The sequence below is a fragment of the Pelophylax lessonae genome (genome assembly GCF_965119305.1).
Source record: "Pelophylax lessonae genome assembly, chromosome: 9".
Classification (NCBI taxonomy): Eukaryota; Metazoa; Chordata; class Amphibia; order Anura; family Ranidae; genus Pelophylax; species Pelophylax lessonae.
Window position 1 is genome coordinate 260,688,924 of NC_138776.1, and position 24,082 is coordinate 260,713,005.

At 43.0% G+C, this 24,082-nt stretch overlaps 4 protein-coding genes across 4 annotated transcripts in view; all 4 read left to right on the top strand.

Annotated features, from left to right (window-relative positions):
• LOC309563475 (uncharacterized protein) overlaps positions 1-2,051 on the top strand; it is a gene marked incomplete at its 3' end in the record, with an annotated part of 76,094 nt that extends 74,043 nt beyond the window's left edge. The window contains exon 6 of the mRNA XM_082267868.1: positions 1,914-2,051. Within this exon, the coding sequence (XP_082123994.1) occupies positions 1,914-2,051 (138 nt within the window). The remainder of the gene's footprint in view (positions 1-1,913) is intronic.
• LOC309564419 (uncharacterized protein) overlaps positions 1-24,082 on the top strand; it is a gene marked incomplete at its 3' end in the record, with an annotated part of 909,898 nt that overhangs the window by 183,176 nt on the left and 702,640 nt on the right.
• Positions 1-24,082, top strand: part of LOC309562617 (uncharacterized protein) — a 150,734-nt gene that overhangs the window by 59,629 nt on the left and 67,023 nt on the right. The window contains exons 6-7 of the mRNA XM_082266870.1: positions 6,283-6,424; positions 7,662-9,131. Of these exons, the coding sequence (XP_082122996.1) occupies positions 6,283-6,424; positions 7,662-9,131 (1,612 nt within the window). The remainder of the gene's footprint in view (positions 1-6,282; positions 6,425-7,661; positions 9,132-24,082) is intronic.
• The window catches only part of LOC309562790 (uncharacterized protein), an 86,574-nt gene that overhangs the window by 31,336 nt on the left and 31,156 nt on the right, over positions 1-24,082 (top strand). The window lies entirely within an intron of this gene.

The following is a 24,082-nucleotide window of genomic DNA, read 5'->3' on the forward strand; positions in this document are numbered from 1 at the left end:
ACTGAACACCTTCAGGAAACATGGCGGAATCCCCGATGAAAAGAGGACATTTCAATATTTTTTGATAAAAAATTAGAATATGTATTATCCACAAAATAAAGTAAATATACCAAAATAATTTACAATGATGTTAAATGTCTAAGTGTACTATGGAAGGACATGAATGATAATAAATAAATGAGCTCTGCGTATATTGGTAACCGTTTATAAACATTGTAAAAATGAATGTATTCATGAAATTAATGTGTGTGTTTTATACATTTGTGCATCAATTTCAGTTTGTTTTTTATTCTTTTGTTTTGTCATAATTATAAATGGGATTGAGGGGAATGTACATGTATTTGATTCAGTGAATGTTACTGAACTTTGAATCCTGAAGATGAATCTTTGATGTCAGTAATGGTCATTTTCTGGGATAATAGGCAGGGGATTGGCAAACACAGAGAGCTGGGCAGTGGCCTAAGGCATACGTATTAGTCTCCATTCACACTAGTACGACATGTCAGGCGACTTGGTCAGCCTGACAAGTCACGCACCGTCGCGTCCCATAGTTTAGTACAGGAACGGTTCTAATAGGAGCGACACAAGTCGCTCCGACTTAGAAAAAGGGTCCTGTACTACTTCGGGGCGACCTGGAGCGACTTGCATAGACATTCATTTTATGAAGTCCATGCAAGTTCAGTTTCCAGCAGCAGTGGGGGAGTTCTGTTGACATGTGAACGGAAAAGTGTAAGCGGAGCTCAAGTACAGACAGAAGAGGCAGATGTATGTGTTTCTGTGGCAGAGAACATAATCTGCATTGCAGTACCATTCGTGCAGCCTGAGCAGTGTTGTGGCAGCAGCGAACTGCACCACGCAGGAGAGAGCGCACCAAAGAGATCTGCCTAGCAGAAGGATCCACCGCCAGAGAGTCAGCCAGTTTGGGGACATGGACGAAGTCTTCGCCTGCAGGCGGCCAGTCCCAACTGAGAAAGGGAACTGAGAACTCACTTCTGCTATCGGGTGTAGCTGAGGAGGAGACGTGTGGAGTAGCAAAATGGCGAATGCTGTGGTGAGCCAAAGCACAGAGGCTATCTCACGTGTTGGCGGAGAGCCTGCAGAGTGTACTAAGACTCAGAATCCGACCCTGTTGGACACACAAGTCCAATTGATGCCCAAAGGAAGTCTGGTGTTGTGCAGCAAAGGAGGCATGGGGCATCTTGGACAGGTATGTGACAGGTGCCTGAATATATCCGTGTGGCTGCGAGCGTGAGGCCAGTGTGGGCACTGCCGTAACATGTTGCTGAGGTTGGAGCAAAGTGATTGTCAGCCCAGAAGATTATATGTAAAATGTGACGCAGGGACCACTTCTGAACTGCTAACACCTGTAGTGGCTATTCCTTTTGGAAGAGAACAGGGCGTGCCGAGAACACCGCTGGGGCCCGGACCAAGGGTGGAAACCTGCAAAACCATCTGCCAAATCAGGGAGACCCACATTTCAGAGGTTCAATGCACACATGTTGTGAAGGCTGGGCAGCGGCCACAGGGTGCATTGATTGCAGTCCCAGCAACAGGAAGTCCAGCTCTTAAAGAGGCAGAGGGGCTTCAATGGACCCAGAAGCTGAGGTCGTCCAGTGAGGAGGAGGCAGGGATATTTGATGTGGGGTCACCAAGTTTTGAGTGCTGATTTGGATCCCTGGAAGAGGGAATCGGTGAATGGGGATCAGATGTGGGACTGGGGAACTGAGGGAAGAAGTCCTCCAAGTTTCAGTTCACTTAGTGAAGAGACAGAGGCAGTGGTCGTTCGCATGAGGTGTGCAAGAATCTCAGGTTCTGTGAGGCCTATGCCACAAGGGCCCCAGACTTATCCCACCCCACTCCTTATGCTCTGGCCTGAGCACAGAATAACTCCTATTCCAAGCTGATCTCTAAAGTGGAGACCCCGTATGCCCCACCTGAGAGAAGAAACTTCCCAGGTTCTCCCGTTTTCAAAGGCTCATTCAGAGGAAGGTGGCTATGGAATACGGATACGATTATCCATATGCTCCACCGGAAATAATGGAGGAAATTGAAAGCAAGAGGGAGGCTTGCTGTGAAGCAGCTGTCTGGGACTTTTGCTATGTTCCCAAACCGCATCGGAACCCGTTCAGGCCTCAGCTGTGGCGACCTATATTGATCGAGTAGACGTCAACTGTCCAAACAGAAAAGGCCAAGCTTATTCCATCAGCATTTTGAGTCCTGAAGGCAAGATGGTTTATATACCTTATCCTGACCATTACTACTAATGTACACCAAGTTCTTGGCTGTTCAAAGTGCTGCATGTTACAAAGGGGCTGTTGTGTCCAAAGAATTACCACCATTGATATGTTGCTGTTAGGGCTAAAGGCCCTTTCCCCAAATCCCCTTCCTTGCAAATGAAGGAGGGGATCACTGAAACAGCTATTGTTTCATTACCTGGGAGAAAAGAACTTCTGCCACAGAGGACTTCTCCTGGTAAAGCCAGGGGCTGCTACCTAGAGGGGGTAAACCCCTAGTTCACAAAGACACTTAGTGAAGATCCTTTGGGCCATGGGTAAAGCAATACTGAGAAGGGACACTTTACGAAGATACTTCATTAAGGGCACTTTGCAAAGATTCCTTTGGGCCCATGTAATGTCTCTTCAGAGAAGAGGGTGCCAGAGAGAAAGGGCTCCCTTGAGGAGTTCTTACAGACACTCACAAATAGGCCAGCTATTGCCAATGCCCCATACACACGTGCAGATTATCTGCAGACTTTTGTCTGCAGACTTACCAAAACCATATAATATGAGGTCAAACCTAAACACTTTCAATTTGTATGCAATCCGGCAGGCCCTTGCACTACATAGAAAACTTAAGTCTGCAGACAAAAGTCTGCAGATAATCTGCACGTGTGTATGGGGCATTAGGCTCTAGCAATGACAGCAGGCCGCCAGGAGAAGATGGGTTGCCTCGATGCTGCAGAGAAAAGGACACTGCGAGCATCAGTCGGACAGACGCCATACCTCTTCATCCTAACTTGTGGGTCTGGCTAGAATAGGAAAGAGTCAGCTCCCTGGTAATTGAAAGGGACTTTGCCTTATGCTAGTCATGTGGTTCCCGAATGGAACAAGTACAGAGTAAGTTTAGTTAGAATGGTAGGTTCTGTTTGTCTATTACAGGAACACAACAGGACGACGAGTCAAGAGTTGTCCTTAGGGGGCTGGATGTATTAGCTATCTCTACATGAATGCTAGTGATAGAGATTGTTCAGGTGAGAAGGTTGCCTCTGTTGAGAGGACATTCTCACTGAAAGTATATGGAATATATAGTTGCTATATGCTTGTGTTTTTCTTTGCAGGCCTGCAAGGAGTCTTCATGCCTCTGTAGAGGTTGTCCATGACCCATTTATGTATATGTGTAAAAATGTTATATTTAGTATAGATAGTTAGGGTGTTTAACCATTTTCCCTGTCAAGCAGTCTTTGTTTGGCAGCGGGTGCGCTAATATAGTGAACAAAATGTGTTTCGCCAGATAAATATAAGTGATATACCTAAGACACAAAAATAAAGAGTGAAATATAAATAAATATAACATCCCAGAATATGTCCTCAAAAGTTATTATATAGGTACATGTGAATAATTTGGTAATAAGAATAAAAATATATATAAATACATATAGTGCAAAAAAAGTCCAAGTGTCCAAAAGATAATAAGATCCAAAAATAACTCAGGTATTCAACACCTCAGTGAAAACTCAAATGACAAGCGTGCTCCTTGATCCACCAACACCAAGTGTTAAAGCCTCTCACCTTCCCATCTGACCCAAGAGTCACCAATGGGTCAGATACAGCAGTTCCCTTTTAGGGTTAATGGATCGATGGACAGATCTACACTTGGAGATGAGCAGATATTTCCAGGGCCAGCACCGGATTATTCATGGTCCACACCAGGCATGAGAAAAATAAAACAGGATCTAATGCTCTCTGATAAGGTGCATAGACTGTTTATTCAAATGAAATACACTTACAAATGTCATCACTTCAGCAGTACGAGCTGTCTCACTGTTCCTCATACACAACAAAGAGGATGTGACGTGTGACCGACAGGCTTCACCCCCTATACGCGTTACGTCGAAGTGTTCAGCATTGACTTCATCAGTAGGAGTGGAGTCTATCTGTCCAGAGTCCGGACAGATCTTAGACTCTATCTTAGATCATCGTCATCGGCACATGCGCTCTGAAAGTCTGGCTTACCATGCTGGACCTTCAGAGCCTGTGACGTAATGCGCGCGGGAGTGATGTCATCACGGCTCCGGCCACTCATACCGCCGAAGCCTGCGAAGAAACATCAGGGAAGATGTCAGCTGTCTCAGGGGTGAGCTGAGAAAGGCTTTGATCTAAGGTATTTCATAATGAGCTAGTATTTGATGCATGCTGGATCATTAGGCCGTTTTTTTTTTTTATTATTTTTTTTTGTCTTCCGGTGTTTACAACCTTTTTAATTTTTTTTAACCTTTGCAGTGTTATAATATTCACATAGTGAAAATAGACGAGACTCCCCATTTTTTTTTTTTTTATAATTTTTAATTTAACAATTTCAACAATAACATTTACAATTAATTGTTACTTCTGACTCATTGCTTGGTACATGTAACAACAGTTAGGAAAATGAAGAAAATTACGAGAATTACAGGATTACAGGGTAACAGTTAAATGATAAAAACAATTAAAATATATATATAAAAAAATGATTAAATAAAACACAGCATACCCAATCTGCCTACCCCCAATGGGAACTATCTGTAAGCGTATTTGGTTGCCGTGTACTAAAGTTTATTAGGGATGGGACATTATTACCAATTGATCTGAACTATAATGGAGATTTAGATATCACATTTCTTTAGGTAAGCAGAAGCTCTTGGATTGTTTAACCAAATTTGCCATTTCTTTTTAAATTTATTAGTAGATGAATTTTTGTATGTTAAAAGCAGTTCGTACTGTGCTTGTATATTCAGTCTGGTAATTACGTTGGACTTCCCATTTAATCAAATTACTCTAAAGGTGGAGATTTTTCCTATTACATTGAGTGGAACACAAAGACAGGAAGAGTGTGATTGTACAGACCCTGGAAGTGATACCACAGCTGGAGAGGAAGTGATGTCAGGTGCAGACAGGAAATGATACAACATAGAAACAGGAAGTGATGTATGGTCTGAAACAGGAAGTTCCAGGTGAAATGGAGGATGAAATGAAGATGGAGGATCAGACGCCCCTCACATCACTGGGTAAGAGGAGACTTTATTGTAAAGGAGAGAGCAGTACGGAGGGTCCATCTAGATCCCCCATCATCTGATAAACACATAGAAACAATGTATTCAGTCAGTGTGTGTGTTTCTTACAGATGGATCCAGTAATGGGAACCCACCAGAGAGATGTCCTCGTCCTCTGGATTCCACACAGGAAGATCACACAGTCCCTCACCATCATCAGGTAGATAAAACTGAGCAACTAAAAAGCAAATACATTGTAAAAATCTACGCTTTGAGATAATATTCTTCTGTGTCATCTCTTGTTACCTTTTACAAATCTGTTCTATCACGTTTGGGGTTTAGGGTGAAGAACTGAAAGACCTCAAAGTTGAGGTTAAAGTGGAAAATGAAGATATGTTTGGGGATCAGCAGTTCATGGAGAATGGTGGTCCTCTGTATTCCCGAGATTCCACACCGGAAGTTCACCCCATCCCTCATCATCATCAGGTAGGTGGGACTGAGCAACTAGAAATAGAAATTTCCCCATCCCCTTTTATTCCCGGGATTCCACACAAGAAGATTACTGCATCCCTCACCATCGTCAGGTAGGTGGGACTGAGCAACTAGAAATAGAAATTTCCCCATCCTCTGTATTCCCGGGATTCCATAGAAGAGGATAACACCATCCCTCACTATGATCAGGTAGGTGGGACTGGGCATGTAAATCTAAATATGTATTCTAAGCTATAAAATGATTTTTCTATGTAGTTTGTTTTAAAGCTTACTTCTACATCTGAAGTGTTGCCTTTGTTCCCCACACCCCCAATCCCCGTTTCTAGCTCTTTTGAGTGCCCTACATTCCCCCCCCCCCCCCGTTTTTATTTATTTTTCTTTTTAATGTATATACATTCCTTTCCTCTGTGGGTCTTAAGCTCAGTCATATGCCCTCATGCATCCTCCAATGGAGGGTGCATACTGAATGACCTATTATTTGTGTCTGTTATATCTTCCTTGAGTTGACTTTAATAGATGTTTTCTATTATTTGGGAGTTTAGGGTGAAGAACGGATTAATATAAAAGCTGAGGTTAAAGAGGAAGAAGTAGAGACGTATGTGGGGGGTGATCAGCCGTCCATGGAGGAGGTTGGGATGATTATGAAAAGTGAACAGGAAAAAATGTCTCTACTCATCGACACAAGTAAGTAAGAGACGCTATGGAAGAAACTGGTCATAGTCTCATTGTACTTCTGTGTATATGGATTGTAGTGTAAGGACAACTCCAGATGGTCATCCTGTAGGCATGTGCTACAAGGTTAAATATGTGTTTGCCTAATAAAGGATTAATGTGTGACGTTGCAAGGGTTACCATTTAGTGCTGTGATGTTGCGTCCCTTGCTTGTGTCACTTTCTGCTTCTGGAGTGACCTATGTAGGAGGAGACCGGACTTTGTGGTCTTTCTGTGTATGGGAGGTGATCAGTGAGGACTCTGTAAAGGACCGTATTTTTTTTGCTAATTACTGGGATGCAACTAAGCTATAAAAAGGTATGAAGAACGGCGCACAGCCAAATCTGGTACAGTGTTATTAGAAAAAGAGAGAGAGAATGGAAATGCATCAGTGATTCCTTATATTGCACAAATGTACTTCTATGGAACCTGTACAGAACTGTTAATATAACTTTATTCGATAAAGAATTTATTGATTAAGAGTAACCATCTATATTGCTTCGAAAGAGAGGATGCTTTACAGCATATTGGGGGGAACTGGGGAACAAAAAGTACAATTCAGTTAAGTCTTGATGTCATGGAGTGATGAGGAGCAGCCAGTTCGGGGCAGAAAGAATGGTGGTGGCTGATGACAGAGGTTCTGTACGTAAGGGTAGCTTGACTGGGCCCCTATGTTAGGGCTCACAAGACTGGGCCCCTATGTTAGGGCTCACTGCAGAACAGAACCCTCCTACAGACCATGCCTGGAACCATGGTATACAAGGCCTCCTGAAGTAAGTGTAGTGCTTCCAACCCCTGCCTTGTGCTGGCTTGTGATCCATGCCAAGCTGGCCATCTCCATGTTTTGGACACTTTCAGTACCTGTAAGTGTGCATTACCTCCGTTGGTAGAGGTCATGTAATTCTAGTAAGAGGCTCTTGTCTCTTAGTGGTGGTGCACTGGAGTCAACACATCTGGAGTATTGATCTGCAGGTGTAATATTTCTCTGGACACATGCTTATTGTATTTTCCGTTTCATAATTCCATATTTTTCATCAGATTCATTTTCTTGTGTTCAGGTATAAGTGAGTGCAGTCTCCCTACCACCTTTTCTGTTTATTCCATTTCATGGAGCACTGAGCTCCGTATTTCCACTTATTTCACCGACGGGGAGGAGGAGCTAAAACTCCAGGTGGTCTACTGATATTTCTTTTTAATTTCTTTCCAACAGATGGATGTGATGTCAGGAATTCCTCGGAGAGACATCTTCTATTATCTGCTGATTGTAAGTCAGAAGATAATGTCATCACACAGGATCCTCCAGGAGGAAATCCAAATACACAAAATATCCATCACAGACCTTCCTGTCCGGAGACATCAATGGATCCCTCTGATCAGGGGGAATCTTCTCACCAATCACATACTATGATTGCAAATATCCATTTAGAATCTCACTCTACAGATAGATCATCAGATCCTTCTAATCCCAAGGAATCTTCCTCACCCCATGAAGGAGCCCACCAATGGGAGAATCTATTCTCATGTTCAGAGTGCGGAGAATCTTTCACTCAGAAAAAAAACCTTGTTCATCACCAAAAAAGTCACATGGGTGAGCGTCTTTATTCATGTTCGGAGTGCGGGAAATCTTTCCTCAGAAACGATCATTTTGTTGCCCATCAGAGAATTCACACAGTTGAGCGTCCTTTTTCATGTTCAGAGTGTGGGAAATCTTTCACTCATAAAAAATACCTTGATGAACATCAGAGAACTCACACGAGTGAGCGTCCCTATTCATGTTCAGAGTGCGGGAAATCTTTCACTCTGAAAAGATACCTTGATGAACATCAGAGAATTCACAAGAGTGAGCGCCCCTATACATGTTCACAGTGTGGGAAATCTTTTACTCATAAAAGAGTCCTTATTAAACATCAGAAAATTCATACGGATGAGCATCCTTTTTCGTGTTTAGAGTGCGGGAAATGTTTCACTCATAAAGAAGGCCTTGTTAAACATCAGAGAATTCACACAGGTGAGCGCCCTTATTCATGTTTGGAGTGTGGGAAATCTTTCAGTTTTAAAGACGGCCTTGTTACACATCAGAGAATTCACACAGGTGAGCGTCCTTATTCATGTTCCGAGTGCGGGAAATCTTTCACTCAGAAGAGAAACCTTCTTCATCACCAAAGAAGCCACAAGGGTGAGCGTCCTTATTCATGTTCAGTGTGCGGGAAATCTTTCTTCAGAAAAGATCATCTTGTTGCCCATCAGAGAGTTCACACGGGTGAGCGCCCTTTTTCATGTTCAGAGTGCGGAAAATCTTTCACTCATAAAAGATTTCTCGATGAACATCATAAAATTCACAAGGGTGAGCCTCACTATTCATGTTCATATTGTGGGAAATGTTTCACTCATAAAGAAGACCTTGTTAAACATCAGAGAATTCACACAGATGAGCGTCCTTATTCATGTTCAGAGTGCGGGAAATCCTTCAGTTATAAAGACGTCCTTGTTAAACATCAGAGAATTCACACAGGTGAGCGTCCTTATTCATGTTCAGAGTGCGGGAAATCTTTCCTCAGGAACGATCATCTTGTTACCCATCAGAGAATTCATACGGGGGAACGTCCTTTTTCATGTTCAGAGTGCGGGAAATCTTTTACTCATAAAAGAAACCTTATTGAACATCAGAGAGTTCACACGGGTAAGCTTCGGTATTCATGTTCAGAGTGCGGGAAATCTTTCCATAGGAAAAATAGTCTTGTAAAACACCAGAAAAATCTGTGTAGTGTGCATACTGGGAGAGCTGTCGGAGAATGTAGTGTGGATGGTGGAGGAGAGCTGTCGGAGAATGTAGTGTGGATGGTGGAGGAGAGCTGTCGGAGAATGTAGTGTGGATGGTGGAGGAGAGCTGTCGGAGAATGTAGTGTGGATGGTGGAGGAGAGCTGTCGGAGAATGTAGTGTGGATGGTGGGAGGGCTGCTTTAGGAGAATGTAGTGTGGATGGTGGAGGAGAGCTTCGGAGAATGTAGTGTGAATGATGGGAAGAGGGCTGTCGGAGAATGTAGTGTGGATGACGGAGGAGATCTGTCAGAGAATGTAGTGTGGATGACGTACGAGAATGTAGTGTGGAAGGTGGGAGGAGAGCTGTCGGAGAATGTAGTGTGAATGATGGGGGAGATCTGTCGGAGAATGTAGTGTGGATGGCAGAGGAGAGCTGTCGGAGAATATAGTGTGGATGACGTAGGAGAATGTAGTGTGGATGGTTGGGGGAGAGCTGTAGGAGAATGTAGTGTGGATGGTGGGGGGAGAGCTGTCAGAGAATGTAGTGTGAATGGAAGGGGGAGTGCTGTCAGAGAGTGTAGTATGGATGGTGGGGGGAGAGCTGTCGGAGAATGTAGTGTGGATGGTGGGGGGAGAGCTGTCGGAGAATGTAGTGTGGATGGCGGAGGAGACATGTCGGAGAATGTAGTGTAGATGACGTAGGAGAATGTAATGTGGTTGGTTGGGGACAGAGCTGTCGGAGAATGTAGTGTGGATGATGGAAGAGAGCTGTCAAAGAGTGTAGTGTGGATGGTGGGAGGAGAGCTGTCGAAGAATGTAGTGTGGATGGTGGGAGGAGAGCTGTCAGAGAATGTAGTGGATGGCGGAGGAGAGCTGTCGGAGAATGTAGTGTGGATGGTGGGAGGAGAGCTGTCGGAGAATGTAGTGTGGATGGTGGAGGAGAGCTGTCAGAGAATGTAGTGTGGATGGTGGAGGAGAGCTGTCGGAGAATGTAGTGTGGACGGCGGAGGAGAGCTGCAAGAGATTATAAGATTGATGGGAGAGGTGTTGCTCCTGTTCATGCTCCAGCTCCCAGTCATTCCCTCTGTGTCTGGCCTCCTGCTTCCTCCGGCACTGCAGCAAACTGTTTGAGGAACACATCCACATGTTAGCAGCCAGACCTCCCTCTAGTGTCCTTCCCGCATGTATCCAGCTCCAGTATGCCTCAATGTCCCAGCAGTAACAAATGTCATCAGTTATTCCTCTCACAGTGCGGATAGTGGGATCTCCCAGAGAACGTAATACAGGCATTGAGAAATAAGATACAACACAGGGGTGCAGAGAGTGCTCAGTGATTTGGACAATGCTGAGGGAACAATGTGTGGTGAGGATGTAGACACCGATGATAAAGGAATGTCAATACAAAGGGGCCACACTGAGGACTTTTCTGCATTTCTTTGTAAAACTTCAGAAGAGCCTGGATCTGATAAGAGCTGAACATTCCGGTGATAGACATCTCAAGCACTGTCGGCCGAGCTGATCTGGACTCCATGTACTGAATGCTTTCAGGAAACACGTGACGGAATCCCAAAAGAACAAAGGAAATTCCAATATCTTTTAACCACTTTACCACCGGAGGATTTTGCTGTCTTACGTCCAGGCCACTTTTTGCGATTCGGCGCTGTGTGACTTTAACTGACAATCGCGCAGTCGTGCGACGCCGTACCCAAACGAAATTTACGTCCTTTTTTTCCCACAAACAGAGCTTTCTTTTGGTGGTATTTGATCACCTGTGCGATTTTTACTTTTTGTAAATAAAAAGTTTTTACTTTTTGTTTATAAACAAAAAAATGCGTTTATTTTGAAAAAATAACCATATTTTTAACATTTTTTTATATGAAATTCCCCCCCCCCCCCCAAAAAAATGTAAAAATCTAATTTTTTTTAAAATTTTTGGCCAATTTGTTTTCTGCTACCTATGTTTGGTAAAAAAAATCACAATAAGCGTATTTTGATTGGTTTGCGCAAAAGTTATTGCGTTTACTAACTAAGGGAAAGATTTCTGTCATTTTTGGTGTTTTTTTTTTTACCGAGTAATGGCGGCGATCTCCAATTTTTTATTTTTTTTCGCGGAATGATCTCCAAACAGGCGGGCGGGTCTCCAAACTAGATTCCCCGACGATCGGGGAAGAGCGGCGGCGATCGCCGCCGCTCCTCCCCTGGCCCGACTCCCGCTGTGAATGAAAACAGCGGGAGCGCCGCCTACAGGGGGAGGAGTCCAGCGACGTAGGTCTACGTCGCTGGACGATAACGAGCCACTGTGCCGCAGTAGAGGCACAGTGGCCGGAGTTAAAGTGGTTAATAAAAATAAGAAGATACAGTATATTATATAGTTACATAGTAGTTGAGGTTAAATAAAGACAATAGTCCATCCAGTTCAACCTGTGTAGGTGCGTGTGAACGTAATCATTCCCCCGAATGTTTTTATCCTTGAGATGTACGTCCAAGAGTCTTTTAAAGGTAGCCATACTCCCGCAGTTACTACCATCTGTGTAAGAGAGTTCCACAATCTTGTAGCCCTTACTGTAAAATAAAAAACCTTGCATAGCATGAGGTTGAATAGCTTCTCCTCTAATCGCATTGTATGGCCTCGTGTCCTCATGCATTTGTTGCGACTGAATAGTTTTTTTTTTTTATGCTGAGATCACTGATTTTCCACAAAATAAATGAACTACACCAGAATCATTGATTATGGTTTCAAATGTGTAAGTGTATTATGAAACGGCATGAACTATACAGTATGTGTATATTGGTAACCATTTATAAAAATTATTAAAAAATTCATATGTTTTGCAATTAATGTGTGTTTCAGTTTGTGCTTTATTCTTTTTATTTTTTTATTTTTGCCATTATAATAAATAGGAATGAGCCGAATGTACATGTGTTTTGATTCAGCGAATGTTATGGATCTTTGAATCCTGAAGATGAATCTTCGTTATCAGTAAAGGCCATTTTCTGGGATAATAGTGAAGGGATAGGCAAAAACAGAGATCTGGGCCATATGTATTATTGCTAAAAAAAAATTTAAAAAATTAGCATTCAATACGAAGAGGTTTTTTTTGGGCAGCTTAAAGACGGCTACAGCTTGGTCTTACAATGCCAGGAGGGTGAACATGAACGTCACCCTCCCCCCCTCTGCAGATTTGGCTGATCGCAGATCAAGGTAAAGGGCCTTTACCATGTGATCACTGTCAGCCAATGACAGCTGATCACAGGATGTAAACATAAGTCGGTTTTTGGCTTTTCTCTCAGCGTGAGGAGAAAAGAAGAAAGCCGATAACCAGCTCCTGTTAAAGGGACATCGGTCTCGACGGTGCCCACCAGTGCAGCCTCATCAGCGCACATCAGTGAAGGAGAAAAATGACCTGTTTGCAAACATTTTTAACAAACTATGAAAAATGTTTTCAGTGCCCTTTATGCACACATTTGTACGTGGTAACTATGAAGCACAGTTACAGTGCTTTGCGAAAGTATTCGCCCCCCTTGAACTTTTCGACCTTTTGCCACATTTCAGGCTTCAAACATAAATATATAAAACTGTAATTTTTTGTGAAGAATCAACAAGTGGGACACAATCATGAAGTGGAACGAAATTTATTGGATATTCCAAACTTTTTTAACAAATAAAAAACGTAAAAATTGGGCGTGCAAAATTATTCAGCCCCCTTAAGTTAATACTTTGTAGCGCCACCTTTTGCTGCGATTACAGCTGTAAGTCGATTGGGGTATGTCTCTATCAGTTTTGCACATCGAGAGACTGAAATTTTTGCCCATTCCTCCTTGCAAAACAGCTCGAGCTCAGTGAGGTTGGATGGAGAGCGTTTGTGAACAGCAGTTTTCAGTTCTTTCCACAGATTCTCGATTGGATTCAGGTCTGGACTTTGACTTGGCCATTCTAACACCTGGATATGTTTATTTGTGGACCATTCCATTGTAGATTTTGCTTTATGTTTTGGATCATTGTCTTGTTGGAAGACAAATCTCCGCCCCAGTCTCAGGTCTTTTGCAGACTCCATCAGGTTTTCTTCCAGAATGGTCCTGTATTTGGCTCCATCCATCTTCCCATCAATTTTAACCATCTTCCCTGTCCCTGCTGAAGAAAAGCAGGCCCAAACCATGATGCTGCCACCACCATGTTTGACAGTGGGGATGGTGTGTTCAGGGTGATTGATGAGCTGTGTTGCTTTTACGCTAAACGTAACATTTTGCATTGTTGCCAAGAAGTTTGATTTTGGTTTCATCTGACCAGAGCACCTCCTTCCACATGTTTGGTGTGTCTCCCAGGTGGCTTGTGGCAAACTTTAAATGACACTTTTTGTGGATATCTTTAAGAAATGGCTTTCTTCTTGCCACTCTTCCATAAAGGCCAGATTTGTGCAGTATATGACTGATTGTTGTCCTATGGACAGAGTCTCCCACCTCAGCTGTAGATCTCTGAAGTTCATCCAGAGTGATCATGGGCCTCTTGGCTGCATCTCTGATCAGTCTTCTCCTTGATTGAACTGAAAGTTTAGAGGGACGGCCAGGTCTTCGTAGATTTGCAGTGGTCTGATACTCCTTCCATTTCAATATTATCGCTTGCACAGTGCTCCTTGGGATGTTTAAAGCTTGGGAAATCTTTTTGTATCCAAATCCAGCTTTAAACTTCTCCATAACAGTATCTCAGACCTGCCTAGTGTGTTCCTTGTTCTTCATGATGCTCTCTGCGCTTTAAACGGACCTCTGAGACTATCACAGTGCAGGTGCATTTATACGGAGACTTGATTACACACAGGTGGATCCTTTTTATCATCATTAGTCATTTAGGTCAACATTGGATCATTCAGAGATCCTCACTGAACTTCTGTAGAGAGTTTGCTGCACTGAAAGTAAAGGGGCTGAATAATTTTGCACGCCCCATTTTTCAGTTTTTTATTTGTTAACAAAGTTTGAAATATCCAATAAATTTCGTTCTACTTCATGATTGTGCCCCACTTGTTGTTGATTCTTCACAAAAAATTACAGTTTTATATCTTTATGTTTGAAGCCTGAAATGTGGCAAAAGCTCACAAAGTTCAAGGGGGCCGAATACTTTCGCAAGGCACTGTACATAGGTTGAAAAAAGACACAATCCCATCTGGCTAAACCAGTAAATAACAGTAAAGAAAACCCAACTGTACAATCCCATATACACAATCTTATACCTGCAGTTGATCCAAAGGAAGACTAAAAACTCCAGCATATGTTATCCTAAAGAAAAAAAAAAAATATATGTTTATTATGTCAGAGTCAAGAGCCAGAAATATGTAATGGACTCTCTGCACACCATGTAAGTGTTGTTATTAGGCTACATTGGAAGATGGAGAGACTTGGCCAGTGTAATGTATAACTAAATGAAAGTGTAATTTGCCAGAGACACAAACAAGAAAAACAGAATTGATTTGTTGGACAGTATGTACTCCTTTTTTAGCTAGGATGCAATTCCAGAGGGAGAGAGCATGATGATTTAATCTTGGTTAAAGAAATAACAGTATTTTTGTTTATGACTGAAGACCTAAACATAGTACATATTTGTAGCAGTCTTTTTTATAGTCTGTTTTTTTCAGAGGGGGAGAGCAGATGGAATTTATTTTTATTTTTTTTTTTTAAATAGTTGTCTTTTTCCTAGAATTGCAGATTTGCAGCACACCTTTTAAGCTTTTTGTGGATGGTGTCAGGGTGCCAGGAAATCAGACCACACGAGAATGCAGGTAAAATAAAGCAGTTTATTGGAGAAACAACAATGATCGCACAGCAAGAGTGAGGAAGAGAGAACAAGAGGCAAGCCGGGGTCAAGTCCAGGAGTGGGTAGTCATCCAAACCGGGGTCGGGTCCAGAAGTGGGTAGTCTGCCGTTGCCGGGTGGTCTGCCAATGCAGGGTCGAGAGCCAGGAGAGTCATCAGCCAAGCCAGGTCATACATGGAGGAACACAGAGAACAGAAGACTGCTAGCAGAGATGCACATTGGAGCACAAACACAAGGGCAAGAATTGCAACGCAACAGGTGATAGATATAGTCAGGTGTGCAGCATCATCAATGTGCGATGCCCAGGCAGCAGGAAGTGATGATGCTATCAGAATCTATAAGAGGCAGCAGTTTGCACATGTCCAAAATGGCTGCCAACAGGAGGGCAAAGTAAAACCTTGACAGATAGTCTTTCTCAGGAAGACAGCATTTAAAAATAACATTTTTTTTTTATTAGGGGAGTGAAGATGGAAAAATGTTAGATTTCCATCACAGATATTTAGCCTGCAAACAACAGCCCCTCAATTTCAGAGTGACGAAGCGGGCATATTAGAGCTGGAAATAAAAAATAGTGTCCTAATTCAGAGACCATTGAGGCCAAAGTATAGAACCAATTTCCTGGTGCCTCCATGGCAGCATACCAATGATAGAGCTCCGCCTCGACTCCTCCCTCAGGACTAGTGCATAGCATAAAAGACAAGAAGGTCCCTTCCCCCAGCATTCTCCTTTTTTTCCTCATACCTCTGGAACTGGTGAAGAGTTAGCAGTATGTCCCTACCTCTGCCTTACTTAGTTCGGCAGCTTCCGCTGGGTTCAGCCTCTCCCAGACGCAGTCCCTGCTCTTGGGTCGCTCATAGCACTAATAAGGCAGGGAACCCCTTCTGTGGATCTTTTGGGGTCAAAGCAGAGTTTCCTCATAGGAACGCAGTCTGCAGTTTCTGGAAAATTATGGATGAGTCGTTTCTGCAAAACAGCCGGGTCAGGTTTTTCCCTTTATTTTATCTGTTTCATTTATATATTTCACTGGTTTCTTTAAGGCTACTGTATGTGTTATCAATGTCTTATTTTCCATTTCTCCCCTTTTTTCAGGTTACTGTCGCTAGATGATGTTATTAGTTAGGCATATTTTGTTATTTTTTTCTTCCTTATATTCTGGTAGTAATGCGTTTTTTTTAGGGGTTTGTCCTTTTTCCCAAAAAGTTACCTCTTAAGCTGGATACACACTGTGCAACTTTTGTTGTCAGATTTCCTTTAGATTTGCCTTTTCTGTGTGGTGCAGGGGCCTGCCTGATTGCATGCAGGTTGGGGGTGTTTAGGTTTGGCCTCATGTTATATGGTTATTGTAGGTCTGGAGGAAAAAATCTAAAGAAAATAATATAGTGTGTTAGTCGCCGGCCATGTTTGTTGGAGGAAAGCAGTGCTCGCTTTCCCTAAAGTAATCAAAGTAAACTATGAGCAGCAGTTTTGTCCATTAGGCTCTCCCTTTCCCTAATTAAAGATATAAGGAGGCATCTTGCTGGGATCTGCCTCTATGAGAAGACCTTCAAGTGCTCCTTTCCCTGCCCTTAGGTAAAGTAAATTTTTATTTAAAATCTGTACAAGTATATCTGTGGGTATAGTTGTGCAGCTATGTGTGTGTATGTGTGTATGTGTGTGTGTATGTGTGTGTGTATATGTATGTGTGTATGTATATATATATATATGTATATATGTATATGTATGTGTATATGTATGTATATGTGTATATATGTATATATGTATGTATGTATGGGTATCTGTCTTGTATAGGTCTGACAGTTTTATTCCCTCTCTCTTTTCTTTTTCTTCATCCCCAGTTGTCTTTAAAAAAAAAAAAAAAATGGGGATTTCTTCTGTCTCTCTCTCTCTCTCACTCTCTCTCACTCTCTCTCACTCTCTCTCTCTCTCTGTCTCTCTCTCTCCTGACCCTGCTGCTCGTAAGCCATCATGAGTCACTCATCTCATGCAAAAGATCCTCACACTTCTGATAGGTATGGGACCAACTTTACGTGAGTATTAAAAAAAAAAAAAAAAAAGAGAGCATGTTCCTTTGAGTGATGGGAATTTTCCCTCTCTCACCAGCCCTGCCCATTCCAAGAGATCAGAGAAATCTTCAAGATGACGAGAGTCCATATAGATCCTGATCCTCACAACATAGATCTGGAAGATCAAGATCAAGGAGGCGGGACTATTCCTCATCTCCCCCTCCTCATACTTCCAGGAAGAAATGCTGGGCTTGTGGCGCAAATCCCCTCCCGGATAAATTAGTCTGCAAGGACTGCTTGAGAGATTATGCGGCCAATCGGGAGCAGGAAAGCAAACAAGTAGTAGACTTGATCAAACAGTATACAATAAAATCTGGAACAAGTTTCAAACCTTTGCTTCTGGAAAAGGATTCAACCCGGTCTCTCCTTCTACGATTGACGTCCTCAGTTTTTTACAGACGGGTCTAGATTTGGGTCTTAGTCTGAGCTCCCTAAAGGTTCAGGTAGCAGCAATATCGGCCGCATCCAATAGAAGGTGGGCAGAAGACCCCTTAGTAGTGACCTTTCTGAGAGGAGTATTAAAAATCCGCCCTCCGGCCAGGCGCTCCTTTCCAAAATGGGATCTTTCATTCGTTTTGGAGGTCTTCTCAGATCAGCCGTTTGCCCCAGTAGAGCAAATTTCACTTTGGAATCTTACATTAAAAACTGTCTTCCTCTTAGCCATAACATCTGGAAAGAGAATTTCGGAACTCCACTCACTAGGAATTGGTGAGGAACACATTTCCTTTTCCCGGATAGGGTGGAACTCTGTCCGATTCATGGCTTTGTCCCCAAAGTGGCGTCATCAGCTTTCCTAAGAGAACCCTGGGCATTGCCAGTTTTTACTGATATGGATTCCGATACTTGCCACGAATTAGACATCGCCAGAGTGCTGAAAGCCTACTTGGCTGCCACCAAATCTTTTAGGTTATCCGAAAGACTATTCATCATCCCTCACGGCAAAAATAGAGGGAAAGATGCCACTAGCAGAACTCTAGCCTCCTGGATAGTGAAGCTAATCAAGAAAACGTACATATCCAAGAAGTTGGTGCCTCCAACACAGGTGAAAGCCCATTCCACGAGGGCTGTAGCAGCATCTTGGGCAGCTAGGGCCAACGTCTCCTTGGAGACGGTATGCAGGGCAGCATCCTGGTCTTCTTGCCATACTTTCATCAGGCATTACAGAATTGATCCAGGATCCCTTTCAACTGTAAACTTTGGAAGAAAGGCACTAAGCTTAGCCATGTCCTCTGTCTGAATAAAATGTATTTTTTTGTGTGTGCATTATCCCACCCGTGTCAGCTATTTATTTATCATTGGTATGCTGCCATGGAGGCACCAGGAAAGCGGGAAATTGTATCATACTTACCGTAATTTCCCTTTCCTGGTGCCAATCCATGGCAGCATACGCTCCCACCCTCGGTATTCTAAATTACAGGAGAATGCTGGGGGAAGGGACCTTCTTGTCTTTTATGCTATGCACTAGTCCTGAGGGAGGAGTCGAGGCGGAGCTCTATCATTGGTATGCTGCCATGGATTGGCACCAGGAAAGGGAAATTACGGTAAGTATGATACAATTTCCCGCTTTTATGACTGTCCATCCAGAGCCCCCTTTTTTACAGAGCAGAGAGATCCTTCCTATACAACCATTTATCCAACTGTACATCCAAAGCCACTGCTTTATAGACCAGATACATCCTAAATATAAGGCCATTCAACCAACTGTTCATCCAGAGCCTCTGGTTTATAGTCCAAATTTATCCTAAATATAGAGCCATTTATCCAACTGTCCATCCAGAGCCTCTGGTTTATAGACGAGATACATCCTAATTATAGAACCACTTTTCCAACTGTTCATCCAGAGCCTCTGGTTTATAGTCCAAATTTATCCTAAATATAGAACCATTTATCCAACTGTCCATCCAGAGCCTCTGGTTTATAGACCAGATACATCCTAAATATAGAGCCATTTATCCAACTGTCCATCCAGAGCCTCTGGTTTATAGACCAGATACATCCTAATTATAGAACCACTTTTCCAACTGTTCATCCAGAGCCTCTGGTTTATAGTCCAAATTTATCCTAAATATAGAGGCATTTATCCAACTGTCCATCCAGAGCCTCTGGTTTATAAACCAGATACATCCTATATATAGAGCCAATTATCCAACTGTCCACCCAGAGGCTCTGGTTTATAGACCTGATATGAGACTTCTGCTGGATACGGCCTACTTGGATGTGATAGCTGTCAATCAAGTGACATTCTAAATCCGTAGATGTAAAGGAAAAACACAGCAAGTAAGCAATTAAAATACTTAATTATTCTGTGCTTTATTCTTTTTTTAAGATGGTTACAGGATCTGGTGTTTTCTTATTTTTTAACTATTGCAGTGTTATCCTTTAATATTTACATACTGAAAATAGACGGGACTTCTCATTTATTGATATTACTCTCAAGGTGGAGATCTTTTCCTATTACATTGATTGGAATGCCGAGACAGGAGGAGCGTGATTGTACAGACACAGGAAGTGATACCACAAATGGGGGGGGAAGTGATAGGAAGTGATATACAGACAGGAAGTAATATACAGACAGGAAGTGAGTGATCATATAAATAGGAAGTGATGTAGGGTCTTAAAAAAGAGGTTTAGAGGAGAAGATTGTAGAAACCAAAAACAAGATCATTGAGTGGTGCCAGGAATTCTGGGAGATTATCCAGTAACAGACAAGGGATGTGTCTGGATGGTGACTGTATCATTGCGTGTGTCAGGTTCCTATAAGGTGTTAGGATGTCATTGTCTATTTCTCCATGGAGGAGTGGGAGTATTTAGAAGGACACAAGGATCTCTACAAGGACGTCATGATGGAGAATCAGCCGCCCCTCACATCAGCGGGTAAGAGGAGACTTTATTGTACAGGAAAAGGCAGTACAGAGGGTCCACCTAGATCCCCCATCATCTGATAAACCCATAGAAACAATGTATTCAGTCAGTGTGTGTGTTTCCTACAGATGGATCCAGTAATGGGAACCCACCAGAGAGATGTCCCCGTCCTCTGTATTCCCGGGATTCCACACAGGAAGATCACACCATCCCTCACCATCATCAGGTAGATGGATCCAATAATGAGAACCCACCAGAGAGATGTCCCCGTCCTCTGTATTCCCGGGATTCCACACAGGAAGGTCACACCATCCCTCACCATCATCAGGTAGATGAGGTACAATCAATGATATTTATGATTTATACACAAACATGTTTGTTACAATGAATATCTTAATTATATTTTAAGAGTGGAAACCTCAGGGATTATAATATTGTTTTTAAAGAAGAGTATAAAGAGGAGGATGAGGAGTATGGAGTGATGAAGGAGTTTTCAAAAGGGCACAAGGATATGATGGAGCCACCTAATATCAGGAACCCACCAGAGAGATATCCCCGTTCTCTGTATTCCCGGGGTTCCACACAGGAAGATCACACCATCCCTCACCACTATCAGGTAGATGGAACTGAGCAACTAGAACTCAAATGCTTTGTGGAATTTTACGCTTTTGAGATAACATTCTTCTATCTCATCTCGTGTTTCTCTTACAAATCTGTATTATTATTTCTGTGCTTTAGGTTAAAGAACTGAAAGACATCAAAGTTGAGGTTAAAGTGGAAAAAGAAGAGATGTTTGGGGATCAGCAGTCTATGGAGGAGGGTGGTCCTTTGTATTCCCGGGGTTCCACACAGGAAGATCACACCATCCCTCACCATCATCAGGTAGATGGAATTGAGCAATTTGAACTCAAGTACATTGTGGAATTTTACACTTTTGAGATAACATTCTTCTATGTCATCTCTCGTTTCCGTTACAAATCTGTATTATCATATCTGTGCTTTAGGTTAAAGAACGGAAAGACATCAAAGTTGAGGTTAAAGTTGAAAAAGAAGAGATGTTTGGGGATCAGCAGTCTATGCAGAAGGGTGATCCTCTGTATTCCCAGGATACCTCACAGGAAGATCACACCATCCCTCACCATCATCAGGTAGATAGGACTGAGCAACTAGAACTCAAAAGGATTCTAAGCTATAAGACATTTGTAATCTCTTGCTTCATTTTTATAAATGTATTTTATCAACTTTGGGGTTTAGGGTGAGAAATGTCCCCGTCCTTGCTGTTCCTCGGATTCCGTACAGGAAGATCAAACCATCCCTCACCAGAATCAGGTAGGTGGGACTGGACATGTAGATCTAAATATATATTCTAAGCCATGAGATGACGTTATTCACTTCTACATCTGAAGTGCAGCCTTTGTTACCCACACCCCCCATCCCAGTTTCTAGCTCCTTTGAGCTCCCTACATTTTTATTTAATATACATTTCTTTGCTCTGTGGGCCCAGTCACATGTCATCACAAGGTCGTTTTCCTCCTTGTCTTCTTCCACACTGAATGACGTGTCATTTGTGTCTTTTATATCTGCCTTGAGTTGACTTTAGTAGATGTTTTCCATTATTTTTGGTGTAGGGTGAAGAACAGATTGATATAAAAGCTGAGGTTAAGGAAGAAGAAGTAGAGACGTATGTGGGGGGTGATCAGCCATCCACGGAGGAGGTTGGGATGATTATAAAGAGTGAACAGGAAGAAATGTTTCTACTTATCAACACAAGTAAGTAACAGACACTATGGAAGAAACCCGGTCACAGTCTCATTTTACTTCTGAGTATAAGGATTGTAGTTTTAAGGGAAAATGGTAGCTAATTAATGGTGGTGGCCAAGTTCTGTAGGCAGGGGTAGCTTGGCACTAGGTGAACACTAGCAGCTGGACAGAAACCTCCTAGAGACCTTGCCTGGAGCCACGATGTGCGAGACCTCACAAAGTGAACAGGAGGAAATTTTTCCACCTATCGTCACAAGTAACAGACGCTATGGAAGAAACAGGGTGCAGGCTCATTTTACTTCTGTGTATAAGGATTGTAGTTTAAGGAAAACTTTTCAGCTTCCCCCTGCTCTGTTCGGGTCCTCATCTACCTCCCATGCACCTGATAATTTCTGGGCAGAAAACCTCATTCCCAAAGGTTTGTCTTTAGAGGAGCTTTTGGGAGGTTCACTTACAGTGTCCTTATGCGTCTCTGCACCACGTGGGCCCTGCTGTGGAAAGGCCGCCACGGCATCCTCCTTGCTTTTACGGGTCACCATGATGCTCTAACGGGCCAGGAATAGCTCCAGTACCTGCAGGAGACAGTAGAGACCAGCGGAGTGCAGAATTAGCATGACTGAGAGGCCGGAAACAGAATCGATGCAGGAGGATCAATGGGTTCTCAGGGAGATGCATCTGCTCACATGCCGCTCAAGGCCATGCTCCCGTGTACATATAACTTTATTCACAAAAGAACTTATTGGTTAAGAATAACCATCTGTGTTAGTTAGGAAGAAAGGGTGCTTTACAGTGTATTGGGGAAGAACAATGTACAATGGTTATAAAACCATGGTCCACACATCTGGGTGTACTCTGTCCAGTTCTGGTGGCCAATCCTCAGAAAGGATGTGCTGGAACTGGAGAGAGCCCAAAGAAGGGCAACTAAACTAATTAGGGGATTGGAGGGTCTTAATTATGAGGAGCGATTGCAAGCACTTTGCAAGAAATTTATTCTCCCTGGAAAAGAGACGCGATTTACGAATATCTCAATGGTGATCTCAGCATAGGAAAAAACTATTTAGTCTCAAGGAGTGTAAGAGGACATGTGGCCACACAATGAGATTAGAGGAGAGGCGGTTTAACCTTAAGGGGGTTTTCACTGTAAGGGTGATAAGATTGTGGAACTCTCTTCCACAATTGGTGGTAACTGCGGGAAGTATGGCTACTTTTAAAAGACTCTTGGACGTACATCTCAAAGATCAAAACATTCAGGGTTATGGGAAATGAAAACATCCACACACACCTACGCAGGTTGAACTGGATGGACTGTTGTCTTTATTCAACCTCAATTGCTGTGTAACAATCCAGTTAAGCTATGAATGGTGGTGGCTGTGACAGAGGGTCTGTAGGTAAGTGTAGCTTGGCTGGGCCCCTATGTTGGGGCACACTGCAGAACAGAACCCTCCTACAGACCATGCCTGGAACCAAGATGTCCAAGGCCTCTTGAAGTGGGGAGATTCCAACCTTTTGCCTTGTTATTGTTATTATACAGGATTTATACAGCGCAAACAGTTTGCGCAGAGCTTTACAATATAAGGGAAGACAATACAATTCAAAACAGAAGGAACTAGAGGGCCCTGTTCATTAGAGCTTACAATCTAGAAGGGAGGGTCCAATGAAACAAAAGGCAATAACTGTGAGGGGTGAGCTGATGGAAAAATTGAAGTACGGTTGTTCGGTGGGGGCAGGATAGGCTTCTCTGAAGAGGAGGGTTTCCAGGGATCGTCTAAAAGCTAATAGAGTAGAAGATAATCGGACAGATTGGGGTAAGGAGTTCCATAGGTTTGGACAGGCTATGGAAAAGTCCTGGAGGAGAGCATGGGAGGAGGTGACGAGGGAGCTAGAGAGCAGGAGGTTTTGAGAGGAACGAAGAGAGCGATTAGGTTGGTATTTTGACATAAGGCTAGTGATGTTGCTGGGGGCTAAATTGTGGATGGCTTTGTAAGATGTTGTTAGTATTTCGAAGTTAATTCATTGGGTGAGTAGAAGTCAGTGGATGGATTGACAGAGAGGAGTAGCAGACACTGAGCGATGGGTGAAGCGGATGAGTCTGGCAGCAGCATTCATGATGGACTGAAGGGGGGAAAGCCTATGTAGAGGTAAGCCAATGAGAAGGGAATTGCAGTAGTCGAGGTGCGAGATGACCAGGGAGTGAACTAGGAGATTTGTTGTGTCATTGGTTAGAAAGAGGCATATTTTGGAGATGTTGCAGAGGTTGAGGCGGCAAGATTTGGACATCGATTGGATGTGGGGCTTGAAGGAGAGTTCAGACACCAGGACAACACCTAGGACCTTGGCATGCGGGGATGGGCTGATAGTTGTGCCATCGATATTGACAAAGAGA